Consider the following 26,752-nt stretch of genomic DNA (forward strand, 5'->3'; position numbering starts at 1 on the left):
TTTTGCGGTAACACCTTTTGCTTTCATTTTAACTTAAAATAATGCTTAACTTTCAATAATGCTGAAACAATGCATGCTCAGTTGCTTCAGTTGTATCCAACTCTTTGCGACGCTATGGACCATAACTCCTCAGTCCATGGGATTCTCCAGGTATTACTTCTGGGGTGGGTTGTCATTTCCTCCTCTGGTTGAAAACATGAAGTGAAGTGAAGTCGGTCAGTCGTGTCCAGCTCTTTGCAGTCCTGTGGACTGTAGCCTACCAGGATCCTCCATTCCTAGGATTCAACAGGCAGGAGTACTGGAGTGGGTTGCCATATTTAATTTGTGAATCCTGTTTCTTTGCACTTAACATAATGACACAAATATGTCTAGATATTATTTTATACACCTTATCAATATCACACCTTATGATTATCACATTCCATTGAGAGGATCTTCCATAATTTATCTTTCTATAGTTATTCCCTGTGCAGGATGTTTTCAGTTTTTATTGTTATAAAATAACAACATTGAGTATTAACATTTGTTTGTATTTCAGATTATTTCCATAGGGTAGATTCCTAAAAGTAAAATTATTGTTTTCTAATTAACTTGATAGTAGTAGTAAAGTCGCTCAGTTGTGTCCAACTCTTTGTGACCCCGTGGACTATAGTCTACCAGACTCCTCCCTCCATGGGATTCTCGAGGCAAGAGTACTGGAGTGGGTTGCCATTTCCTTCTCCAAAGTGTATCCATTTTAAGTTTACAGTTCTATTAATATATGTTTTGACAAACGTATGCAATTGTTGGTTTGCTACTATGACAATAAATATGTAGAATATTTTTGTAAACACAAAGCCTTTCTACTTCTTTCCAGCAAACTGCCCCCCACTCCCAGTTTATTATTTCCAGTCTCTGACAACCACTGATCTGCTTTCTGACATTATGAATTAGATTTGTCTTTTCTAGGTTTTATGTAAATAGAATCCTACAGTATGTCCTCTTTGTGCTTAGCCTCTTCCACCTAACGAAATATTTTTAAGGATTCATCCATTTTATTGCACATAAGGTTCATTACTTTTGACTCCTGAATAATCATCTTGTGGGAGTACCACAATTTATCCATTTACTTATTGATAAACATATTAGTTGTTTCATATTTTTTTACTATTACCTATAATCTGCCCTGGTTATTTGAGCATAAGTCATTTTGTAACATATGTTTTCACTTCACTTGGGTAAAATCCTGGAAATGGAATTGCTGGGTCTGGTCATGTGACAAGTGTGTGTTTACTGGTTAAAGAAAATACCAAATTGTTTTCTAAAGTGTACTGTTTTCTATTACTAACATTACTAATTAAGAGTTCCAGTTTTCTACATCCTCACCAACACTAAGAATTAATTAAAAAATTTTAACCATTATAGTAGGTGTATAGTGCATTTCATTATGGATGTGATTTGCACTTCCTTGATGTTGAGCATCTTATCATGTGTTTATTGGTTATTTATATACATTTATATACATTCTTCAGAGAAGGCAATGGCAACTCACTCCAGTACTTTTGCCTGGCAAATCCCATGGACGGAGGAGCCTGGCAGGCTGCAGTCCATGGGGTCGCTAGGAGTCGGACACGACTGAGCGACTCACTTTCACTTTTCACTTTCATGCACTGGAGAAGGAAATGGCAACCCACTCCAGTGTTCTTGCCTGGAGAATCCGAGGGATGGGGGAGCCTGGTGGGCTGCCACCTATGGGGTTGCACAGAGTCAGACACGACTGAAGTGAGTTAGCAGCATATACATTCTTAGGCCTTCCCTGATAGCTCAGTTGGTAAAGAATCTGCCTGCAATACAAGAGACCCTGGTTCGATTGCTGAGTCAGGAAGATCTGCTGGAGAAGGGATAGGCCACCCACTCCAGTATTCTTGGCTTCCCTTGTGGCTCAGCTGGTAAAGAATCCGCTTGCAATGCAGGAGACCTGGGTTCAATCCCTGGGTTGGGAAAATCCCTTGGAGAAGGGAAAGTCTCCCCACTCCAGTATTCTGGCCTGGAGAATGCCATGGACTGCATATTCTGTGGGGTCGCAAAGAGTCGGATACAACTGAATGACTTTCACTTCACTTCACTTCACATACCTTCTTATGTGAGGTTCAAGTCCTTCACCCATTTTCTTTATTGTCATTTGTCTTTATTACTGAGTTCTATGAGTTACATATTTTACCGTCTTTTATCAAATATATGGTTTGTTCTCCCTGTCTGTGACTTGCCCTTTCAATTCCATGATGGTATCTGGCAAAGAGTAACTTTAATTTTGATTAGACATCAATTTATTCATGCTTTTCTTATATGATTTGTGCTTCTTGTGTCTTAGCCTAAAGAGTGTTGTGGTACCAATTCCAACATATGTATATGTGAGTGTTTTTCCACACCAACAAGCAACTCTGGGACACCAGCTGGGTGTGCTACAATTCAATTCAATTCAATTCTGACGCTAACTACTGGAGATCATGTCAGATCCCAAGGTTAAGGGGTCGGTTTCACAAGACTTCCTCCTCCTGCCTTCTCCGCCCTCTTCTGATGCTAGATCTGTGCTTCTGAATGACCAACTATAAATCGGAGGGTCCCATGACCCCCTCCTCAAGTTGGATTAATTTGCTAGAGTGGGTAGCAGACCTCAGAGAAACATTTTGCATAATAGTTTATGGGTGTATTACACAAGGATACCACTCAGAAATAGCGAGATAGAAGCAATGCATAGGGCAAGTATGAGAGAAGCGTTGTAGAACTCCCCTGCCCATTCCAGGTGTGTCCCTCTCCCCACATTTCCATGTGTGTTCCAACCCCTAAGCTCTCTGGACCTCATTCTTTGTGTTTTTCTTATTGTTGTTGCTGTTGTTGTTTTTCTGTTTTTGAAAGCTTCATTACATAGGCATGGTGTTTAAATTCTTGGCCGTTGGCTACTGATGCAATCTCCAGCCCCTCTCCCTTCCAGAGGTCTCAGAGTAAGACTGATAGTTGGTTATTCTGGCAACTAGTGGGAGACCTGGGTTCGATTTCTGGGTTGGGATGATCCCCTGGAGAAGGGCATGGCAACCCACTCCAGTACCACAACACTCCAGTATTGGTACCACAACACTCTTTAGGCTAAGACACAAGAAGCACAAATCACATTCTCTTGCCTGGAGAATCCCCATGGACACAGGAGCCAGGCAGGCTACAGTTCATGGGGTCGCAAAGATTCGGACTGAACTGAGTAACTAAGAACAACACACAGCACACAGCCACCATCCTGAGTCGCTTTTCAAAAGTCACCTCATTAACATAACAAAAGGCACCTTGATTGCTCTCTTCACCTGAAATTCCAGTTCTAGGCTTCTATAGCAGCTTCTCTGTCCATGGACTTTCTAGACAGGAATACTGGAGTGGGTTGCCATTTCTTTCTCCAAGGGATCTTCTTGCGTCTTCTGCTGTGGCACCACTTGCTCTGCTAGGGAGGCCCTCTGATGAAGACCAAATATGTATTATTTATCACAGATCATATCACATAGCCTAACTGAAGATTGTCAGTTTTACAGTCTTAGCTTTTATGTATTAGGAATCCACCTCATTAGTATTATATTTTGTATGTATGTAATAGTCCAGGTTCATTTTCCCCCATGTTTGTCCAGCTGATCAAGCACCACTTTCTTGAAAGTATAATCTTTTTTCCTTGTTTTATTTTCCTGACATTTTCTGTTAGCTATCAATAGGTTACATGTGGCTGAGAGTTTATTTTGGGTTAGTTTTTCTGTTGATCTAAATGTTTAATCCTTATGCCACTATCATATTGCCTTGACTAAAGTAGTTTCAGATTTGTTTATTGTAGTTCCTTTGGATTTCATAAAAAATTTTAAATCAACTTGTCAGTACCTAACAAAAAGCTTATTAGAACTTTAACAGAAATGCATTGATACTAAAGATAAATTTAGGGTTATCGATCTTCCTCTCTATCTCATCTTCAATTAGGTAAGTAATTAAGTGAAAGTATTCTTTAATTACTTCAGCAACATTTTATAATTTTCAGTGCATGGGTCTTACACATATTTTGTTAAGTTATCCTAAGTATTTCTAAGTTTTTGATGATGTTGCAAGTGGCATTTTAAATTACTCTTATTCATGTATGAATAATACTTTAGAAGCCTATATTACTTTAACACAATATATAAGAGAGATGTTTTTCAAATTATTTTCTTTTATCTCATTTATAGGTGGAACTGGCAAAAAATGGAGGGATATAAAGGAATTAGATTACTTTTGTTTTCAAAGTTCCATTTAGTCTCTGGATTTGTTTTTTAAGTTAACTCTATGGAGAGACATGTGATATATTGAAATTCAATAGGTCTGGCTTTAAAAACCATTTCAGTCATTTATTAATTGCATATCTATTGGGAAGCTTTATAGCTTTATATCGGAGAAGGCAATGGCACCCCACTCAAGTTCTCTTGCCTGGGAAATCCCATGGACAGAGGAGCCACAGTCCATGGGGCCACTAAGAGTTGGACACGACTGAGAGACTTCACTTTCACTTTTCACTTTCATGCATTAGAGAAGGAAATGGCAACTCATTCCAGTGTTCTTGCCTGGAGAATCCCTGGGACAGAGGACCCTGGTGGGCTTCCGTCTATGGGGTCGCACAGAGTCAGACACGACGGACGCGACTTAGCAGCAGCAGCATAGCTTTATATCTTTCTGCCTGTATTTCCTCAATTTTCAAAATCTGCAAGATATTACTTACCATGTAGATTTTATGCAGATTTAATTGATTTAATGTATAGATAGAATTCCCGAAACATAGTTGCTGAATAAAATGTATCATTAATATGCAAGATAAATAATAAATTTCCATTACAAGCTTTTAAGTTATTTTACATTTAAATCAGAGTGGCTAGCATAACAACAAAAAGCCCAAAAATCAGAGAAAAGAGATGAACTAGCCACCCAAGCCAACTTTTAAGGGAGTGGGACTTGAACCTTGCAAGAAAATAATATGCCACAAGGTCAGTTTTTAAATTTAAGAACTGTGTTTATTAATGGGCTAAGATGTTCTCATCTATTAGGAAGTACATCTTTTTCCTTAAGTGAAGTGTATGTGAAAGATGAAACTTCAGTCAAGAATTTGTTTGGTGAGCAGAAAATTATAGCAACAGTAATTACCGGCCAGTAACACACTGTCTTGATTATAATTGCTTTGAAGTAGCTTTTTTTAAAGATTTTTTTTTATATGGACCACTTTTAAAGTCTTTATTTAATTTGTTGCAATATTGCTTTTGTTTTGTGTTTTGGGCTTTTGACCTTGAGGCATGTGGGATCTTAGCTCTCCCACTAGAGACTGAACTCACAAACCCTGTATTGGAAAGCAAAGTCTCAACCAATGCACTGCCAGAGGAGTCCCTGAAGTAACTTTTGAAATTAGAGAGCAAGAATTCTCTTCTCTTTTAAGAAAGTGCCTTTATTTGTGCAGGTTTTCTCAACCTTGGTAACATCGACATTTGAGAAACCTATATGCAGGTCAGGAAGCAACAGTTAGAACTGGACATGGAACAACACACTGGCTCCAAATAGGAAAAGGAGTACATCAAAGCTGTATATTGTCACCCTGCTTATTTAACTTATATGCAGAGTATATCATGAGAAACACTGGGTTGGAAGAAGCACAAGCTGGAATCAAGATGGCTGGGAGAAATCTCAATAACCTCAGATATGCAGATGACATCACCCTTATGGCAGAAAGTGAAGAGGAACTAAAAAGCCTCTTGATGAAAGTGAAAGAGGAGAGTGAAAAAGTTAGCTTAAAGCTCAACATTCAGAAAATGAAGATAAGGCATCTGGTCCCATCACTTCATGGCAAATAGATGGGGAAACAGTGGAAACAGTGTCAGACTTTATTTTGGGGGGCTCCAAAATCACTGCAGATGGTGATTGCAGCCATGAAATTAAAAGACGTTTACTACTTGGAAGGAAAGTTATGACCAACCTAGATAGCATATTCAAAAGCAGAGACATTACTTTGCCACCAAAGATCCATCTAGTCAAGGCTATGGTTTTTCCAGTAGTCATGTATGGATGTGAGAGTTGGACTGTGAAGAAGGCTGAGCGCCAAAGAATTGATGCTTTTGAACTGTGGTGTTGGACAAGACTCTTGAGAGTCCCTTGGACTGCAAGGAGATCCAATCAGTCCATCCTAAAGATCAGTCCTGGGTGTTCATTGGCAGGACTAATGCTGAGGCTGAAGCTCCAATACTTTGGCCACCTCATGTGAAGAGTTGACTCACTGGAAAAGACTCTGATGCTGGGAGGGATTGGGGGTAGGGGGAGAAGGGGACGACAGAGGATGAGATGGCTGGATGGCATCACCGACTTGATGCACATGAGTTTGGGTAAACTCCAGGAGTTGGTGATGGACAGAGAGGCCTGGGGTGCTGCAATTCTTGGGGTTCCAAAGAGTCAGACATGACTGAGGGACTGAAGTGAACTGAACTGAACTGAATTCTTTGTTATTGGTGGTGGTTGAACCATCAATTATACAATGTTTATACACCCCCACGCTTTACCCACTAGATGCTAAAACTCTCCAGCTCCAAAACGTAACAACCAATGGGTCTCTAGATAACTGCTACATGTTTCACCAGCAGAATTGCTGCTGGTTGAGAACCAATGTTTTAAGGGAATCTGGAATCCTTTCCAGCTTCCCTCCTGGCTCAGTGGTAAATAATCCTCCTGCCAATGCAGGAGATGTGGGTTTGATTCCTGGATCGGGAAGGACATGGTAACCCACTCCAGAATTCTTCCCTGGAAAATCCTGTGGACAGAAGAGCCTGGCAGGCTACCATCCATGAGGCTGCAAAAGTTGGACACGACATAGCAACTAAACAACAAGAATCCTTTTATACAGCTAAGGCTGATTAGGACTAGATGATTAATATCATATTGGGTTTATAGCACCAAAGTTAGTGTGTAAAATCAGCTCTCTATGAGCAATATATTTCAAAACTAGGAGGGAAAAAACAATTTTCTGTAAAACTTTGTTTTTGTTTAGTCACTAAGTCATGTCCGACTCTGTTTGTGAGCCTATGGACTATAGCCCACCAGGCTCCTCTGTCCATGGGATTTTCCAGGCAAGAATACTGGAGTGGGTTGCCATGTCCTTCTCCAATAAAACTTTAGGTTCCTACAACAAATATATTCTAGCCTTAAAGTTAAAAATTAGTACTCCCAGCAAGTTTTAAACTTTTTACACTGTTTAAGGTCTATGCAGAAGCACTTTTCCCTTTTTCACCAGCCCTAGAAATTAAAATTTAAAATATGAAGATACAAGTATAGATTTAATTTAATTTTTCTCTTAACTGTTTGTAATTATTTTTAAAAATTTACTTAGATTTAAGGAGATTCAATAGTTAGGTCAAAGTTAATCTTAAATAGCTTATATGAACAGAATCTCATTCTTTAAAAATTTTATATTAAAACTGCTAAAATAGGCTATGGTGTTTTGTTATGTTCACTTTCTAGCCAAAGCTCAGTTTAAAAATAAGGGTTTACAAGTATTCATTTCCACAAGAGTGGAGTTAATTTAAAAAACAAAGACATGGAAACAACCTAGATGTCCATCAGCAGATGAATGGATAAGAAAGCTGTGGTACATATACACAATGGAGTATTACTCAGCCGTTAAAAAGAATACAATTGAATCAGTTCTGATGAGATGGATGAAACTGGAGCCGATTATACAGAGTGAAGTAAGCCAGAAAGAAAAACACCAATACAGTATACTAACACATATATATGGAATTTAGAAAGATGGCAATGACGACCCTGTATGCAAGACAGCAAAAAAGACACAGATGTGTATAACGGACTTTTGGACTCAGAGGGAGAGGGAAGGGGGGATGATTTGGGAGAATGGCATTGTAACATGTATACTATCATGTAAGAATCGAATTGCCAGTCTATGTCCGATGCAGGATACAGCATGCTTGGGGCTGGTGCACAGTGATGACCCAGAGAGATGTTATGGGGAGGGAGGTGGGAGGGGGGTTCATGTTTGGGAATGCGTGTACACCCGTGGTGGATTCATGTCAATGTATGGCAAAACCAATAACAGTATTGTAAAGTAAAATAAAGTAAAAATAAAAAGTAAAAAAAAAAAAAAGAAAAAAAGAAAAAAAATTAAATTAAATTAAAAAAATAAAAAAATAAAAAACAAAGACTATTATTGGGTTCAGGGAGAGACTATGTTGGCATACTAATTAGAGATTAAATGTTGACTAGGGCCAAGAATAAAACATGAAATGAAACTGACTTTTATGAAACAGGCGTTTAGCCACATAAGGAGAATGAGTAAAGCAGATATCAACTGAGGAGTATTTCAAAGAGGAGATGTGTGGGCAAAGAAGCTAAAAATCTTGAACATCACGATGAGATATTGAAATTTAATATACTTTATCACTGGTGATTTTGAAAGGACCAGATTCAGTAGGGACAAACAGAAGAAACACAGGAGCTGAAGAGTGGTGGATATAGGATTGAACTACGAGTTGAACACATAGATGTAACAAGCTGAGGCCAGAGGCCTTAGGATCTGGAACACTGTGGAAGGATGAGCTAAGGGTAGGGAGAGAGGAGCCAGGAAGGTAGAGATGATGATGACTTTGATGATGATTGTGAACAACAAATTTTGAGCACTTATCAACACAAGTGGCATGTTGTAGACCTCATTGCCTTGAGCTGGGTATTATTAACATCTCCAGTCTACAAATGATGAAATGTTAAGTAACTTCCCAGAGTTTTCACAATAATACAAAAGTGGAAATTTGAATCTATGTCAATGTCTCTTGAGAGCACAAATTCCTAACCACTCTCCCCAATTCTAAGCCTTTATCGTCACAGCTGTGTGACTTCTCAAGGCTATGCGCTTGCTGTGTGTTAGTTGCTCAGTCGTGTCCCACTCTGCGACTGCATGGACTGTAGCCTGCCAAGCTCCTCTGTCCACAGAATTCTCCAGGCAAGAATTCTGGGGAGTGGGTAGCCATTCCCTTCCCCAGGGGATCTTCCTTACCCAGGGATCAAAGCCAGGTCTCCTGTACTGCAGGCAGATTCTTTGCTGTTGCAATCAGTAGCCTCCATGCTTTTTCACCTATGGTGTCTATTAGTTCAATCCAGATTCTCTTGTATTTGCAATCTCCTGATGCTCACCTCAAAAATACCCTCTTCCATAGGTACATCCCCACACTAACCAGGGGTGAAATGTTCCCTCAGCTACTACCTTTATTGCTGCTCTACAGAGGTCATGATTTGTCGATCAGTACTTGTGATCCCAGTGAAATATTTTCTGACTGCATGAAAGATTATCTGCTATTGTTGAAACAATGAGTAGTTGCTTATTCTTTCTTCTTGCTTGCAGATACCTTTGAAAATGGAAACTATTTCTTGGTAAACTTTACAGCAGCTCAGGTAAGACTGTTTTATTGAATTTTATAAATCCTTTCCCAGTTAGCTATAGATTGAATGTAATCAGTAATGGTATCATATCCCACATCTTCCTGCCTTTACATTTACAAATCAGATCTACTGACATGAAAATAAGGAAGAAACAGTTCTTATTTTGACAATTGCCCAGTATTCCATCACTCTATTTAAAAAAATTGTAATTCATATAATGCTGGGGAAAAAAATGAGTCCTTGAATATATGACATGTTTTTAGGAAATGAGACACTTTCTGGCTGATAAAAATTTGAAGGATAAATGCTAGATTGGCTATCTGTTACACAAAAATGGTGGAAAAACAACCTCATGACTTCATAAAAAACAACCTCATAACTTCAGCAGCATGTAGTAATTAATGCTTATTTAGCTTATAACTTTGCAGTGCTTAGATGGTCTAAGCTGGGCTTGGCTGATCTTGGCCAGCTCACATTCATCTGCAATCAGTCATGGGAATGTCTGTTTGCTCCGGTGATTATATATCTGGAGGGGGCGGTCACATGTTGGAGGTCAGCTGCTCTTGGATGATCTAAGATGGTCTTATGCGCAGGTCTGGGCATGACATTTCCATGATTATGAAAGAGGGCAAAAACAGAGGTGGAAAAGCCTGAGTGAGGGCTTTCTGAAATCTCCATTTGTAGTAAGTTGGCAATAGGCAAAGTCATATGGCTAACCCCAACAGAGGTGGGATAGAATGCCCCATCCAGAGAGGGAGGTCACTGCACAATTGCATGGAAAAGAGTATAGATAGGGAGGGGCAAATCATTGGAGGTCATAATACAATCAACCTACTAGGCATGTTAAATGATTCCATGGATAATCCATATAGTTTTAATTAGAGTAGGAGGATCATTCTCTATCAAACCTATAATCTGCTTCTCTGTAATTTTTACTTGTGGATTTAACTAAGGAATAGTATAACATAAACCTATTGTGTTTTTTCTACATAACGGTGCTTCAAGTGTTTGAAAGTATCTGTCACATATTCCTTCTGTCTTCTTGGAATTATACATCTCCAGGCTAACTTCATACTTCCTCTGTTTTGTGCCTACCCTGGTTTCCAGATTAGCTTATTCTGTTTGGACTAGATTAGTCTAGATTTCTCTTAAAACATGGTCCCAGGATTGAGAGATTATCTTAGAGCTGCACTATGGTATGCAATGATAGTCACTAGCCTCATGTGGCAATCAAACTTTTGAAATATGACTAGCTTAATTTTAAATATTTAAAAAGATTATAAAATATCACATTAATATTTTATGTTAAACATATGTTAAAATAATAATACTTTGAATGTGTGTTAGTCCCTCAGTCACTTCTGAATCTTTGTGACACCATGGACTGTAGCTTGCCAGGCTCCTCTGTCCATGGGATTTCCCAGGCAATAATACTGGAATGGGTAACCATTCCCTCCTCCAGGGAATCTTCCTGACCCAGGAATCATACCTGGGTCTCCCTCATTACAGGCATATTCTTTACCATCTGAGCCACCAGGGAAGCCCAATATTTTGGATATATTGGGTTAAAGAAAACATCATCAAAGCAATTTTTCCTTTTTCTCTTGTTAAATTACATATATAGTTTGCATTACAGTCTATAAGACAGTGTGGACTTTCTGTTGCAAAAAAAAAAATAAAACCCAAAACCAAAAACTCAAAACCTCAGTGGCATGCAACAATAAATACTTATTTAGTTCATTACCTAACTCTTAGCTCCTTTTAGCTAAACTGTTTTCTTACTGTTATTGCATCACACTATGTATTTTTTTAAACACATGTATCAAATTATCTTCATAGACATTATTATTGGGTCATGATGTTGACATCCTGCGTTTGCCTTTCTGAAACAAAATGCAAGACTTTGTATACTAATTAGGGATGTAACTTCTCTGTTCTTAGTTTAAGAAAAGAATTGAAGATTATATCATTTTCCTCTGAAAATATTGCTTTTTAATGAAGCTGTTCATCTAGAAGTCCTGGATTTTAGTTCTCTTCCTACTGCTAAATAGTTATTCAAGCTAGGGAAGATAGTTCTCCTGTTTCTTGATTATAATATATTTGGTTTCTCATAAATGTTCATATCTTCTAATGCTAAAATTCCATTCTTCTGTTATTCCAAGGTAGTGATAAATGGATTCTTATTTCTACGTGATGTTTGATGGAGTTTTTCCTAAGGATCAGTGCTTTGACATGAAAGAGAGCTTCCCCTGGGAGTAATTTTTATCAGTGGTGTTCTGGCTGGTATGAGGTTATGGGAGTTGGTGGCTGATTTGTAGCATTTGTTAATTTCTGTGTGTGAAATCTCCCATCACATTACTCAATTTCAGGCTATCGACTGGCTTGCGAAATCCCAGACAATTTGAAAATAAGCTCTCCCAAATCATAAGAGTTAGCTCCAAAACATCCATTTACTTCATGTTATATTCCTTTTTCTTAATTTTCTCTTGATTCTTATTGCTCAATCAGTCACAAAAGTCCGGTTAATTCTCCATAATGCCAACTGAACATCATTTTCTTTCTACTGTTGCTATCAGAGTCTAGGAGTTTATAGTTTCACTCTACTGTAGCTGTTTCCTTAATTGACTGCATCAAGTCATCATCTTAGGTACTTAACCAGTAATTGCCCTGCTCAGTGCCAGCATGAACTCAGGAGCCCGTGAACTCAGGGCCTTTGCCAGGTGTCTCTGCCTCCCTCCACCCCATTCCCTTTCCTGTTCATTTTGTCTTCATCAGCTCTATCCGTCTTCCCAGGACTTCTCACATTCCACGTCGTTCCTAAATCCTTTCTTGCAACCCTATTCCCATGGTGATTCTTTTTATTTTCTTTTAACACCCATAACAAATATTCATGATGATTTTCATTTAGGCCTTAATCTTCTAACATCTCGTGACTTCATTCACATTATGGTAACCCATGTGTTGATACTTAAAATAGTTGATAATTTAGATTTGTTGCAAACTATCCTTAGTCTATGCTAAAGCCTTTGACTGTGTGGATCATAACAAACTATGGGAAAATTCTTTAAGACTTGGGAATACCAGACCACCTGACCTGCCTCTTGAGAAATCTGTATGCAGGTCAGAAGCAACAGTTAGAACTGGGCATGGAACAACAGACTGGTTCCAAATTGGGAAAGGAGTATGTCAAGGCTGTATATTGTCACCCTGCTTAATTAACTTATGTGCAAAGTACATCATACTAAATGCCAGGCTGGATGAAGCTCAAATTGGAATCAATATTGCTGGGGGAAATATCAATAACCTCAGATATGCAGATGACACCACCCTTATGGCAGAAAGAGAAGAACTAAAGAGCCTCTTGATGAAAATGAAAGAGGAGAGGGAAACAGCTGGCTTAAAACTCAACATTCAGAAAACTAAGATCATGCCATCCGGTCCCATCACTTCATGGCAAACAGATGGGGAAACGATGGAAACAGTGACAGACTTTATATTTTTGGGCTCCAAAATCAATGCAGATGATGACTGCAGCCACAAAATTAAAAGATGCTTTCTCCTTGGAAGAAAAGCTATAACAAACCTAGACAACATACTAAAAAGCAGAGACATTACTTTGCCAACAAAAGTCCATCTAGTCAGAGCTATGGTTTTTCCAGGAGTCATGTATGGATGTGAGAATTGGACTATAAAGAAAGCTGAGCACCAAAGAACTGATGCTTTTGAATAGTGGTGTTGGAAAAGACTCTTGGGAGTCCCTTGGACCACAAGAAGATCAAACCAGTCCATCCTAAAGGAAATCAGTCCTGAATATTCATTGAAAGGACTGATGCTCAAACTGAAGCTCCAATACTTTGGCCACCTGATGCCAAGAGCCAACTCTGGGAAACTCTGCTGGGAAAGATTGAAGGCAGGAGGAGAAGGGGATGACAGAGGATGAGATGGTTGGATGGCATCACCGACTCAAAGGACATGAGTTTTAACAAGCTCTGGGAGTTGGTGATGGACAGGAAAGCCTGGCATGCTGCAGTCTATGGGGTCGCAAAAAGTCGGACACGAGCGAGTGATTGAATTGAATGACTGATCCTTAGCCTAGGGACAAGTTGCCATAATCATTTATTTATACTGTGCTAAGTCATACAGTGCTACGCACATAAGTTCATCATGATTCCAACCATATAAATGCCTTTAAGCTGTACAACCTTGACCTTCTCATTTTCTCTCCCAGAGCCTCAGTTTTCTCATCTGAGAAACAGACATAAAGATTTTTTCTTTTCAAAATCATTGTAAGAATTAGTAATAATGTAGTTAAATGTAGTCATAATGTTGACACACAAACCTGTTTTGAGCACCTCAAATTTATTGTCTTAAGTACTCAGGAAGTATGTCTTCATGAAAAATTTAAGAATAAAACCAGCATTTTTGTTAACATTGTAATATAGAATTTAGTCTATTAACAGATGTATTATGTATCTTTTCCTCTTTATACATTCTTTGCAGAGTATACTGCAAATCCAAATGATACATAATAATTATTTGAGTGACACTAATTCACTGAAAGTTGGATATATTAGTATCTGGGGCATAAACTCTACTGATATAACACAAGTGACTGTCTCCTATGACAATCAACAATTCATGGTGATGAATTTCAAGAGTGACCCTTACAATCAGGTATGTCTTAAAGGAATGCTATCATATCATACATTAATTTTATTTTTCTGTAAAGTTATTAGCACTATTGTTGTATTTACTTATACTTGAAAGGTTATACATATTTGCAAATGTTGACTCATATTGTACAGTGCACATTAGTGATCCTCTCAGGATAGTCCAGGGATCAATGATCAATGATCTGATGGAATCCTCTCCATATGTTTCCCAAAGAGATTGTGCTGTGTGTTAGATTGGTCTTAATAAGTTGCATTGCACAGTTGTTATACTGTAATGTGAGGTTTAACTTAAATGTGATATTTAACAAATTTTAAAATACCAACTTCATCTCTTCTTTTCTGGCAGACACTAAATATTCAATTGACTGACAAGATTATCAGCCTGGAAAAGTTAACTGAGGTTACTTGGATTCACGGTGGTCCTATAGTTTCTACTACAGCTATGATGAGTACCTTCCCAATGAGCTCTTCACATCCTTCCACAGCTTCTACTACTGCTGCTACTTCTGTTACCACCAGTTCTTCTGCTTCAAGCAGCACGAGTACTAGTACCGCTGACAGCACTAGTGCTACTCTTCCTATGACAACCACTTCTTTCCCAACAAGCGCTATTGAAGTTTCAGCTGGTGCTACTGTTGCCAATACCAGTGCATCTCTCCCTACAAACACTGCTGCTGAGAGCACTAGTGTCATGCTTCCCGTCACAGCCACGCCTTACCCAACAAGTGCTACCGAGGTTTCAACTAGTACTACCGTCCCTAATGCCACTATACATTTCCCTATTAATACTACTACTGATAGCACTAATGTTACTCTTCCCATCACAACCATGCCTTACCCAACAAGTGCTACTGAGGTTTCAACTAGTACTACTGTCCCTAATGCCACTCTCTCGTCCCCTGTAAATACTACTCTGGATAGCACTGACATTACTCTTCCTATCACAGACACGCCATACACAACAAGTGCTACTCAAGTTTCAACTAGTACTACTGTCCCTAATACCACTATATATTTCCCTATTAATACTACTACTGATAGCACTGATATTACTCTTCCTATCACAGACATGCCTTACTCAACAAGTGCTACTGAATTTTCAACTAGTACTTCTGTCCCTAATGCCACTATACCTTCCCCTATAAATACTACTACTGATAGCACTAATGTTACTTTTACTGCCACAACCATGCCTTACCCAACAAATGCTACTGAAGTTTCAACTAGCACTTCTGTCCCTAACACCACTGTATCTTCCCCTATAAATACTACTACTGACAGCACTGATATCACTCTTCCTATCACAGACATGCCTTACTCAACAAGTACTACTGACATTTCAACTAGTACTACTGTCCCTAATACCACTATATATTTTCCTATTAATACTACTAGTGATAGCACTGATATTACTCTTCCTATCACAGACATCCCATACACAACAAGTGCTACTCAAGTTTCAGCTAGTACTACTGTCCCTAATGCCACTATACCTTCCCCTATAAATACTACTACTGATAGCACTGATATTACTCTTCCTATCACGGACATGTCATACAAAACAAGTGCTACTCAAGTTTCAGCTAGTACTACTGCCTCTAATAATACCACTATTTCTTCCCCAATAAATATTACTACTGATAGCACTAATATTCCTCTTCCAGTCACAACCATGCCTTACCCAACAAGTGCTACTGAGGTTTCAACTAGTACTACTGTCCCTAATGCCACTCTCTCATCCCCTGTAAATACTACTCTGGATAGCACTGACATTACTCTTCCTATCACGGACACGCCATACACAACAAGTGCTACTCAAGTTTCAACTAGTACTACTGTCCCTAATACCACTATATATTTCCCTATTAATACTACTACTGATAGCACTATTGTTACTCTTCCTGTCACAATCATGCCTTACTCAACAAGTGCTACTGAACGTTCAACTAGTACTTCTGTCCCTAATGCCACTATACCTTCCCCTATAAATACTACTACTGATAGCACTAATGTTACTTTTACTGTCACAACAATGCCTTACCCAACAAATGCTACTGAAGTTTTAACTAGTACTACCATCCCTAATGCTACTATCTCTTTCCCTATTACTACTACTACTGATAGCACTGATATTACTCTTCCTATCACAGACATGCCATACACAAGTGCTACTCAAGTTTCAATTAGTACTTCTGTCACTAATGCCACTATTTCTTCCCAAATAAATATTACTACTGATAGCACTAATGTTCCTCTTCCAGTCACAACCATGCCTTACCCAACAAGTACTGCTGAAGTTTCAACTAGCACTTCTGTCCCTAACACCACTGTATCTTCCCCTATAAATACTACTACTGATAGCACTGATATCACTCTTCCGGTCACAGCCATGCCTTACCCAACAAGTACTACCGATGTTTCAACTAGTAGTACTGTCCCTAATACCACTATTTCTTCCCCAACAAATAATACTACTGATAGCACTAATGTTCCTCTTCCAGTCACAACCATGCCTTACCCAACAAGTACTGCTGAAGTTTCAACTAGCACTTCTGTCCCTAACACCACTGTATCTTCCCCTATAAATACTACTACTGATAGCACTGATATCACTCTTCCGGTCACAGCCATGCCTTACCCAACAAGTACTACTGACGTTTCAACTAGTAGTTCTGTCCCTAATACCACTATTTCTTCCCCAACAAATATTACTACTGATAGCACTAATGTTCCTCTTCCAGTCACAACCATGCCTTACCCAACAAGTACTGCTGAAGTTTCAACTAGCACTTCTGTCCCTAACACCACTGTATCTTCCCCTATAAATACTACTACTGATAGCACTGATATCACTCTTCCGGTCACAGCCATGCCTTACACAACAAATACTACTGACGTTTCAACTAGTACAACTGTCCCTAATACCACTATTTCTTCCCCAATAAATATTTCTACTGATAGCACTAATGTTCCTCTTCCAGTCACAACCATGCCTTACCCAACAAGTACTGCTGAAGTTTCAACTAGCACTTCTGTCCCTAACACCACTGTATCTTTCCCTATAAATACTACTACTGATAGCACTGATATCACTCTTCCGGTCACAGCCATGCCTTACCCAACAAGTACTACCGATGTTTCAACTAGTAGTACTGTCCCTAATACCACTATTTCTTCCCCAACAAATAATACTACTGATAGCACTAATGTTCCTCTTCCAGTCACAACCATGCCTTACCCAACAAGTACTGCTGAAGTTTCAACTAGCACTTCTGTCCCTAACACCACTGTATCTTCCCCTATAAATACTACTACTGATAGCACTGATATCACTCTTCCGGTCACAGCCATGCCTTACCCAACAAGTACTACTGATGTTTCAACTAGTACTACTGTCCCTAATACCACTATTTCTTCCCCAACAAATATTACTACTGATAGCACTAATGTTCCTCTTCCAGTCACAACCATGCCTTACCCAACAAGTACTGCTGAAGTTTCAACTAGCACTTCTGTCCCTAACAGCACTGTATCTTCCCCTATAAATACTACTACTGATAGCACTGATATCACTCTTCCGGTCACAGCCATGCCTTACACAACAAATACTACTGACGTTTCAACTAGTACAACTGTCCCTAATACCACTATTTCTTCCCCAATAAATATTACTACTGATAGCACTAATGTTCCTCTTCCAGTCACAACCATGCCTTACCCAACAAGTACTGCTGAAGTTTCAACTAGCACTTCTGTCCCTAACACCACTGTATCTTCCCCTATAAATACTACTACTGATAGCACTGATATCACTCTTCCGGTCACAGCCATGCCTTACCCAACAAGTACTACCGATGTTTCAACTAGTAGTTCTGTCCCTAATACCACTATTTCTTCCCCAACAAATATTACTACTGATAGCACTAATGTTCCTCTTCCAGTCACAACCATGCCTTACCCAACAAGTACTGCTGAAGTTTCAACTAGCACTTCTGTCCCTAACAGCACTGTATCTTCCCCTATAAATACTACTACTGATAGCACTGATATCACTCTTCCGGTCACAGCCATGCCTTACACAACAAATACTACTGACGTTTCAACTAGTACAACTGTCCCTAATACCACTATTTCTTCCCCAATAAATATTACTACTGATAGCACTAATGTTCCTCTTCCAGTCACAACCATGCCTTACCCAACAAGTACTGCTGAAGTTTCAACTAGCACTTCTGTCCCTAACACCACTGTATCTTCCCCTATAAATACTACTACTGATAGCACTGATATCACTCTTCCGGTCACAGCCATGCCTTACCCAACAAGTACTACCGATGTTTCAACTAGTAGTACTGTCCCTAATACCACTATTTCTTCCCCAACAAATAATACTACTGATAGCACTAATGTTCCTCTTCCAGTCACAACCATGCCTTACCCAACAAGTACTGCTGAAGTTTCAACTAGCACTTCTGTCCCTAACACCACTGTATCTTCCCCTATAAATACTACTACTGATAGCACTGATATCACTCTTCCGGTCACAGCCATGCCTTACACAACAAATACTACTGACGTTTCAACTAGTACAACTGTCCCTAATACCACTATTTCTTCCCCAACAAATATTACTACTGATAGCACTAATGTTCCTCTTCCAGTCACAACCATGCCTTACCCAACAAGTACTGCTGAAGTTTCAACTAGCACTTCTGTCCCTAACACCACTGTATCTTCCCCTATAAATACTACTACTGATAGCACTGATATCACTCTTCCGGTCACAGCCATGCCTTACCCAACAAGTACTACCGATGTTTCAACTAGTAGTTCTGTCCCTAATACCACTATTTCTTCCCCAACAAATATTACTACTGATAGCACTAATGTTCCTCTTCCAGTCACAACCATGCCTTACCCAACAAGTACTGCTGAAGTTTCAACTAGCACTTCTGTCCCTAACACCACTGTATCTTTCCGTATAAATACTACTACTGATAGCACTGATATCACTCTTCCGGTCACAGCCATGCCTTACCCAACAAGTACTACCGATGTTTCAACTAGTAGTTCTGTCCCTAATACCACTATTTCTTCCCCAACAAATATTACTACTGATAGCACTAATGTTCCTCTTCCAGTCACAACCATGCCTTACCCAACAAGTACTACTGATGTTTCAACTATTACTACTGTCCCTAATGCCACTCTCTCTTCCCCTGTAGATACAACTACTGATGGCAAGGATATCACTCTTCCTATCACAGACACACCATACACAACAAGTGCTACTGAAGTTTCAACTAGTACTACTGTCCTTAATATCACTATATCTTCCCCAATAAATACTACTGCTGATAGCACTAATATTACTCTGCTAGTCACAACCATTCCTTACCCAACAAGTGCGACTGAAGTTTCAACTAGTACTACTGTCCTTAATACCACTATATCTTCCCCTATGAATGCTACCACCGATAGCAGTGATGATCCTTTTCCAGTCACAACCATGCCTTTCCCAACAAGTGCTACTGAAGTTTCTACTAGTACTACGGTCCCTAATACCACTCTCTCTTCCCCTATAAATACTACTACTACTGATAGTACTCATATCACTCTTCCTGTCACAGTCATGCCTTCTTACACAACAAGTACTACTGAAGTTTCAACTAGTACTGCTGTCCCTAATACCACTATTTCTTCCCCAATAAATACTACCACTGATAGTACTAATGTTCCTCTTCCAGTCACAACCATGCATTACCCAACAAGTACTACTGAAGTTTCAACTAGTGCTACTGTCCTTAATACCACTATATCTTCCCCTATGAATGCTACCACCTATAGCACTAATGTTCCTTTTCCAGTCACAACCATGCCTTACCCAACAAGTGCTACTGAAGTTTCAACTAGTACTACTGTCCCTAATACCACTCTCTCTTCCCCTGTAAATACTACTACTACTGATAGTACTCATATCACTCTTCCTGTCACAGCCATGCCTTCTTACACAACAAGTACTATTGAAGTTTCAACTAGTACTCCAGTCCTTAATACCACTATATCTTCCCCAATAAATACTACCACTGATAGTACTAATGTTCCTCTTCCAGTCACAACCATGCCTTTCCCAACAAGTACTACTGAAGTTTCAACTAGCACTTCTGTCCCTAACACCACTGTATCTTCCCCTATAAATACTACTACTGATAGCACTGATATCACTCTTCCGGTCACAGCCATGCCTTACCCAACAAGTACTACTGATATTTCAACTAGTACTACTGTCCCTAATACCACTATTTCTTCCCCAACAAATAATACTACTGATAGCACTAATGTTCCTCTTCCAGTCACAACCATGCCTTACCCAACAAGTACTGCTGAAGTTTCAACTAGCACTTCTGTCCCTAACACCACTGTATCTTTCCCTATAAATACTACTACTGATAGCACTGATATCACTCTTCCGGTCACAGCCATGCCTTACCCAACAAGTACTACTGATGTTTCAACTAGTACTACTGTCCCTAATACCACTATTTCTTCCCCAATAAATATTACTACTGATAACAGTAATGTTCCTCTTCCAGTCACAACTGTGCCTTATCCAACAAGTGCGACTGAAGTTTCAACTATTACTACTGTCCCTAATGCCACTCTCTCTTCCCCTGTAGATACAACTACTGATGGCAAGGATATCACTCTTCCTATCACAGACACGCCATACACAATAAGTGCTACTGAAGTTTCAACTAGTACTACTGTCCTTAATATCACTATATCTTCCCCAATAAATACTACTGCCGATAGCACTAATATTACTCTGCTAGTCACAACCATTCCTTACCCAACAAGTGCGACTGAAGTTTCAACTAGTACTACTGTCCTTAATACCACTATATCTTCCCCTATGAATGCTACCACCGATAGCACTAATGATCCTTTTCCAGTCACAACCATGCCTTTCCCAACAAGTACTACTGAAGTTTCAACTAGTACTACTGTCCTTAATACGACTATATCTTCCCCTATGAATGCTACCACTGATGATAGCACTAATGTTCCTCTTCCAGTCACAACCATGCCTTTCCCAACAAGTACTACTGAAGTTTCAACTAGTACTACTGTCCTTAATACCACTATATCTTCCCCTATGAATGCTACCACTGATGATAGCACTAATGTTCCTCTTCCAGTCACAACCATGCCTTACCCAACAAGTGCTACTGAGGTTTCAACTAGCACTACTGTCCCTAATATTACTATATCTTCCCCTAAGTATACTACAACTGATAGCACTGATATCACTCTTCCTGTCACAGCCATGCCTTCTTACACAACAAATACTACTGACGTTTCAACTAGTACAACTGTCCCTAATACCACTATTTCTTCCCCAATTAATACTACTACTGATAGCACTGCTATTACTCTTCCTATCACAGACATGCCATATACAACAAATGCTACTCAAGTTTCAACTAGTACTACTTTCCCTAATGCCACTATATCTTCCCTTATAAATACTTCTATGGATAGCACTGATAGTACTCTTCCTATTAGAGACACTCTGTACACAACAAGTGCTACTCAAGTTTCAGCTAGTACTACTGCCTCTAATAATACCACTATATCTTCCCCTATAAATACTACTATTGATAGCACTAATGTTCCTCTTCCAGTCACAACCATGCCTTACCCAACAAGTGCTACTGAAGTTTCAACTAGCACTACTGTCCCTAATACTACTATAGCTTCCCCTAAGTATACTACAACTGATAGCACTGATATCACTCTTCCGGTCACAGCCTTGCCTTACCCAACAAGTGCCACAGACGTTACAACTAGTACTACTGTCCCTAATACCACTATGTCTTCCCCAATAAATATTACTACTGATAGTACTAATGTTCCTCTTCCAGTCACAACCATGCCTTACCCAACAAGTGCTACTGAAGTTACAACTAGTACTACTGTCCCTAATGCCACTCTCTCTTCTCCTGTAGATACAACTACTGATAGCACTGATATCACTCTTCCTATCACGGATACACCATACACAACAAGTGCTACTGAAGTTTCAACTAGTACTACTGTCCCTGGTATCACTATATCTTCCCCAATAAATACTACTGCTGATAGCACTAATGTTCCTCTTCCAGTCACAACCATGCCTTTCCCAACAAGTAGTACTGAAGTTTCAACTAGTACTACTGTCTCTAATACTACTATATCTTCCCCTACAAACACTACTCGTGTCTAGCACTAATGGTATTCTTCTTGTCACAATCATGCCTTTCCCAGCAAGTGCTATTGAAGTTATTGATATGAATGTTCCTAATTCTATTGTGCCTTTCCCTACAAATACTACTACTGCTAGAACTAGTGCTACATTTCCTATCACAGCTACTTCTTTCCCAACAAGTACTACTGATACTAGCACTGGTACTACTGTTCTTATTACCACTACTCATTCTTCAACAAATACTATTGCTACTAGCACTAATAATACTCACCCACTACCACTGTATTCCTACAGATATTGCTGCTGATACTACTAGCAATAGTTTTCTATTCTGACTAGTTTCTCTGAAAGTATTTATGATAAGAACACTACTTTTGCTACAGTAACCTCTCCTCTTACAGTAACCCCTTCTCCAACTTCTAGCCTTGGTAATGATGCTCTGATTACAAATTATCCTTCCCCTACAATGTCTGGGGACAATAGTACTAGTAATGCTTTTTCTACAGTGACTACTTACCCTTCATAAACTCATGCCATTTGCACTAATACTCCTTCTCCTGTGACTACTTTTTTTCTGTATGTATGGGGGCTGCCAGCAATGGTAATATTGTTCCTGATGAGTACTCTTTCTTCTCCAAGTACTGCTGCTATTAGTACTTATTTATGAGATAATACTAGATTGTTGCTGCTCCCTCTAATGACTGAATTAACTTACGAAGTGCTAACTCTTCCACAGACCAGAAATCACCCAGACAGAGATGAGTATGTAAAGATATGACACAGGGGAGACAATCTCTACCCTGGGATCAGAGTGCATAGTTTTGTTTGCTTTGTCTTCTACTTACCAGCTTTTCCCTCCTTGTTTTACTATCTAGACTCTCCTTCAGTGTGTTAAGACTTTCAGCATGTTCTTGGACTTTCATACCCACAATCACCATTTATTACTGATCTATTATTTCCTAAGATCACCCCTGTGAATAGGCTCATGGTCATAACCAAATATTGCCATTTAGGTGCTACTGAAGGCTTAACCCTAGGACAGTATTTTGAAAATGTAGTTTGGGAAACCAGGGGAGACCCCAGAACTCTTTCTGGGGTCTACAAGGTCAAGCCTCTTTTCATATAAATACTCTGGTGTTTTTGCCATTTTCACTCATCCTCTCATTGATATACAGTGTCACTTTCCAGAGACCATGCTCTGTGGTGTCCCAATAGATGAATACGGAAACTGATACAAGAATCCAGCTGTCTTCCATTAAGCCAGACATTAAATAGATTTACAAATGATACAACAATGTCATTCTTCTCACTAACTGTTTTTGCTTTGAAAAATATAGTGGCCTTTCATTCAAAATATATTATTTATGTCAACATGTATTTGATATATTGTTATTTTTAATGAATGAAGAAATAAATATTTCACAAAACATTTTACAAATGACTCCATTTTTCTTAATGCAGCAAATGTTTGGAGATATAATCCACCCAAACAAAACACAGGGTCTTCACTAAATTTGAAAGTAAAGTGGTCCTGAGACCAAAAGTTTGAGAATCACTTCCCTAGGACAACAACGTCCTAGTTTCACTGTCAGGTCCTGGGCAAATATAGTGTGCAAACAAAACAAAGCAAAACTCATCATTCTAAACTATATCAACAGACTTGCTCCCAGCCTCCCTCACGTGTATGTTTATTGAGGGAGCTCCAAGGCATTTCTCTTGTTGGCACCACAAAACCTGATCCTGGACAAAGAGCTCTGTGTCCCATGGCACATGGACCCTGTGGCCAGGCTGCCACCCTGGGGCAGATTCATTGGTCAAAGGCTTCACTTTTTTTCTGAAGCCTTTGGGACTTGAAACACTGAAGAGGAATTTGTTCAAACAACCATAGTTCTCGAGTTACTGAACTTCAATCCCTCTGTGCATATACATGGATTGTAATGATAAGTATGGAATTTTGAAAAGGTAAGTGCTCCCTGAAAAAAGAACAATAGCCCAAAACAACAAATGCAGAGCTATATTGAGAACAGATAACCAACAAGTCCTACTGTGCAGCAAAGGGAACTCTGCTCAATATTCTTTAACAACCTGAATGGGAAAAGAATTTTCAAAAGAATAGATACATGCATATGTATAATTGAATCACTTTGCAGTATATTGAAAATTAACATACGACTGTTAATCAACTAGACTCCAATAAAAAATACAGTTTTTAATAAAATAAAAAATCATGATCGCATAAGCAGCAACAAAAACAGAAAAGAAAGACAATCTGGTCTTACTTCAGACATTTGAAGAAACTCGAGAATTGAAACTCCAGTCCGTGCACAAGATGTGGTCCTGGAACCAGGTTCAGAAAACTGGGAGAGGCAAGGGGTGACAGAAAGCATTAGCTTGCTGCTTCTAAGTCTTAAGCTTTGATGACGCCTTAGTCATCATAGTCTTAAGATGACACCTATGCTTACATCTAAAACACATGGTTGCCTTCACTGGACCAGTTCTGGAAGAACCACCTGTACAGATTGGTGCAGGGACAACTGCTTCCAGTGGACACCATTGTCTATTACTTGTCTCAGCTTCCTCATCTACGAGGTTGAGTCAACATTGGAAATGCATTTTCATTCTGTAAAACACTATGCAACATTTTATTATGATGATTACATAATCCCTCGAGTGTTCTTATAGCTATTTCAACTTTTTCACACAGTAGTCAAAATCTCTTGCTTAGAAAAGCTGACATTTTTCTAAATTGAATTTTTTTCTAGGTAACTCTTTATGTGTCTTTAAAAATTTTTTTGCTCCATTTCCATACTTTCTTTGTATAGATCTCATGCTTATTTCTTTTTTAAAAATTAACATTTTTGTTTTGAAATAAGCTTGGAGAAAAGTTGCAAAAGTAGCTAAAGACCTTCACTATCCTTTTCACCCAATTTTCCCAAATATCATCCACAAATTGTAAATTATGTACCATATTTACTCTATCTCTCTCACACACACACACACGTGTATAATTTGAGAGTTGTAGACACAATGTCTCAACATCACAAAATGCTTTAGTATAAAATTCCTTAAAACACGAGGACATATTCTCACATAATCACAATATAATCAGACAAGTCAGAAAGTTGATGTTCATACAGTGGCACCATATGATGCTGAGGCATTAGTCAAATTTTGCCAATCATCCCAATAATGTTGTTTATAAAGAACACTAAACACAGACTTCCCTGGCAGTCCAGTGGGTGTCCACTGACCTGGACATGGGTTCAGTCCCTGGTTGGGAAACTAAGATCCTTCATGTCTTGTGGCACAGCCAAAAGAACTTTGAAAAAGAAAAAAAAAAAACCTAAACAAGGATAATGACAAGGAGCACATGCTGCATTTGCTTAATGGAATTTTTGTTTGTTTTCAGTCTTCTCTCCTGTGGAACTATTCCTCCGCCCCTCTTATTCTCCTTTGATTTTGATGATTACAAGTCAAATCTTTGTAGAATATTCCTCATTAGGGGTTTGTCTAATACTTTCTCATGATTATATTGAGGTTGTATATTTCTTGGACAGATATAACATAGAGTTGATGTTATGTCCTTCCTGGTACTCCTGTCAGGAGGTAAGTGATGTTTGTCCATGACTGGTGATGCCAACTGGCTGACTTGGTTGAAGTGGTGACTCTCAGTCCTCTGCATGGGAAAGTTACAACTTTTTCTCATCATAATGAATAGCTATATTATGTGGAGATAATTTGAAGCTATGTAGCTATCTAGTTCCTCTTCTACTAGTTTTTATCATCATCTATCGATGATTCTTATCAGATTCAATTATTACTATGAATTTATTAAATGGTGATTTTCTAACTTCACATTTTTTTTCTGTATTTGTTACTTGGCATTATAAGGGCTCTTTCTTTGCTATTTTTTAAATTAATCAATTTATTTTCATTGGAGGCTAATTACAACGCTGTAGTGGTTTTTGCCATATATTGACATGAATCAGCCATGGGTGTACATGTGTTCCCCATCCTGAACCCCCCCTCCCACCTCCCTTCCCATCCCATCCCTCAGGGTCATCCCAGTGCACCAGCCCCGAGCACCCTGCTTCATGCATCAGACCTGGGCTGGTGATCTGTTTCACATATGATAACATACATGTTTCAATGCTATTTATTTTTTCAGTGATGTTTGGTAAGTAGCCACTTCCCTGAGCCCCCCACATGCACCCCTTCTCTGAGGTCCCCACACGTCCTCACAGTCTAGGAACTAAAAGTCTAGCTCTTGGAATTCAGGGAGCTTCCAGGGCTCGTCGTCGCTGGTGTTCACTTGGACTGGTCAGCCCTTGTGCTGTCGCTCCAACATGTGAAGCCGGAGTGGGATTCCTGCTCATTC

The 26,752-nt window shown here is 39.1% G+C and overlaps 1 protein-coding gene across 1 annotated transcript in view; it reads left to right on the plus strand.

Annotated features, from left to right (window-relative positions):
* LOC138079742 (probable maltase-glucoamylase 2) overlaps positions 1 to 22,392 on the plus strand; it is a 99,965-nt gene extending 77,573 nt beyond the window's left edge. Inside the window, exons 46-49 of the mRNA XM_068972430.1 lie at positions 9,416 to 9,465; positions 13,954 to 14,127; positions 14,473 to 14,752; positions 16,904 to 22,392. Coding sequence (XP_068828531.1) covers positions 9,416 to 9,465; positions 13,954 to 14,127; positions 14,473 to 14,752; positions 16,904 to 22,392 — 5,993 coding nt within the window. The remainder of the gene's footprint in view (positions 1 to 9,415; positions 9,466 to 13,953; positions 14,128 to 14,472; positions 14,753 to 16,903) is intronic.
* The last annotated feature ends 4,360 nt before the right edge of the window (positions 22,393 to 26,752 follow it).

The sequence above is a fragment of the Capricornis sumatraensis genome, chromosome 5 (genome assembly GCF_032405125.1).
Source record: "Capricornis sumatraensis isolate serow.1 chromosome 5, serow.2, whole genome shotgun sequence".
Lineage (NCBI taxonomy): Eukaryota > Metazoa > Chordata > Mammalia > Artiodactyla > Bovidae > Capricornis > Capricornis sumatraensis.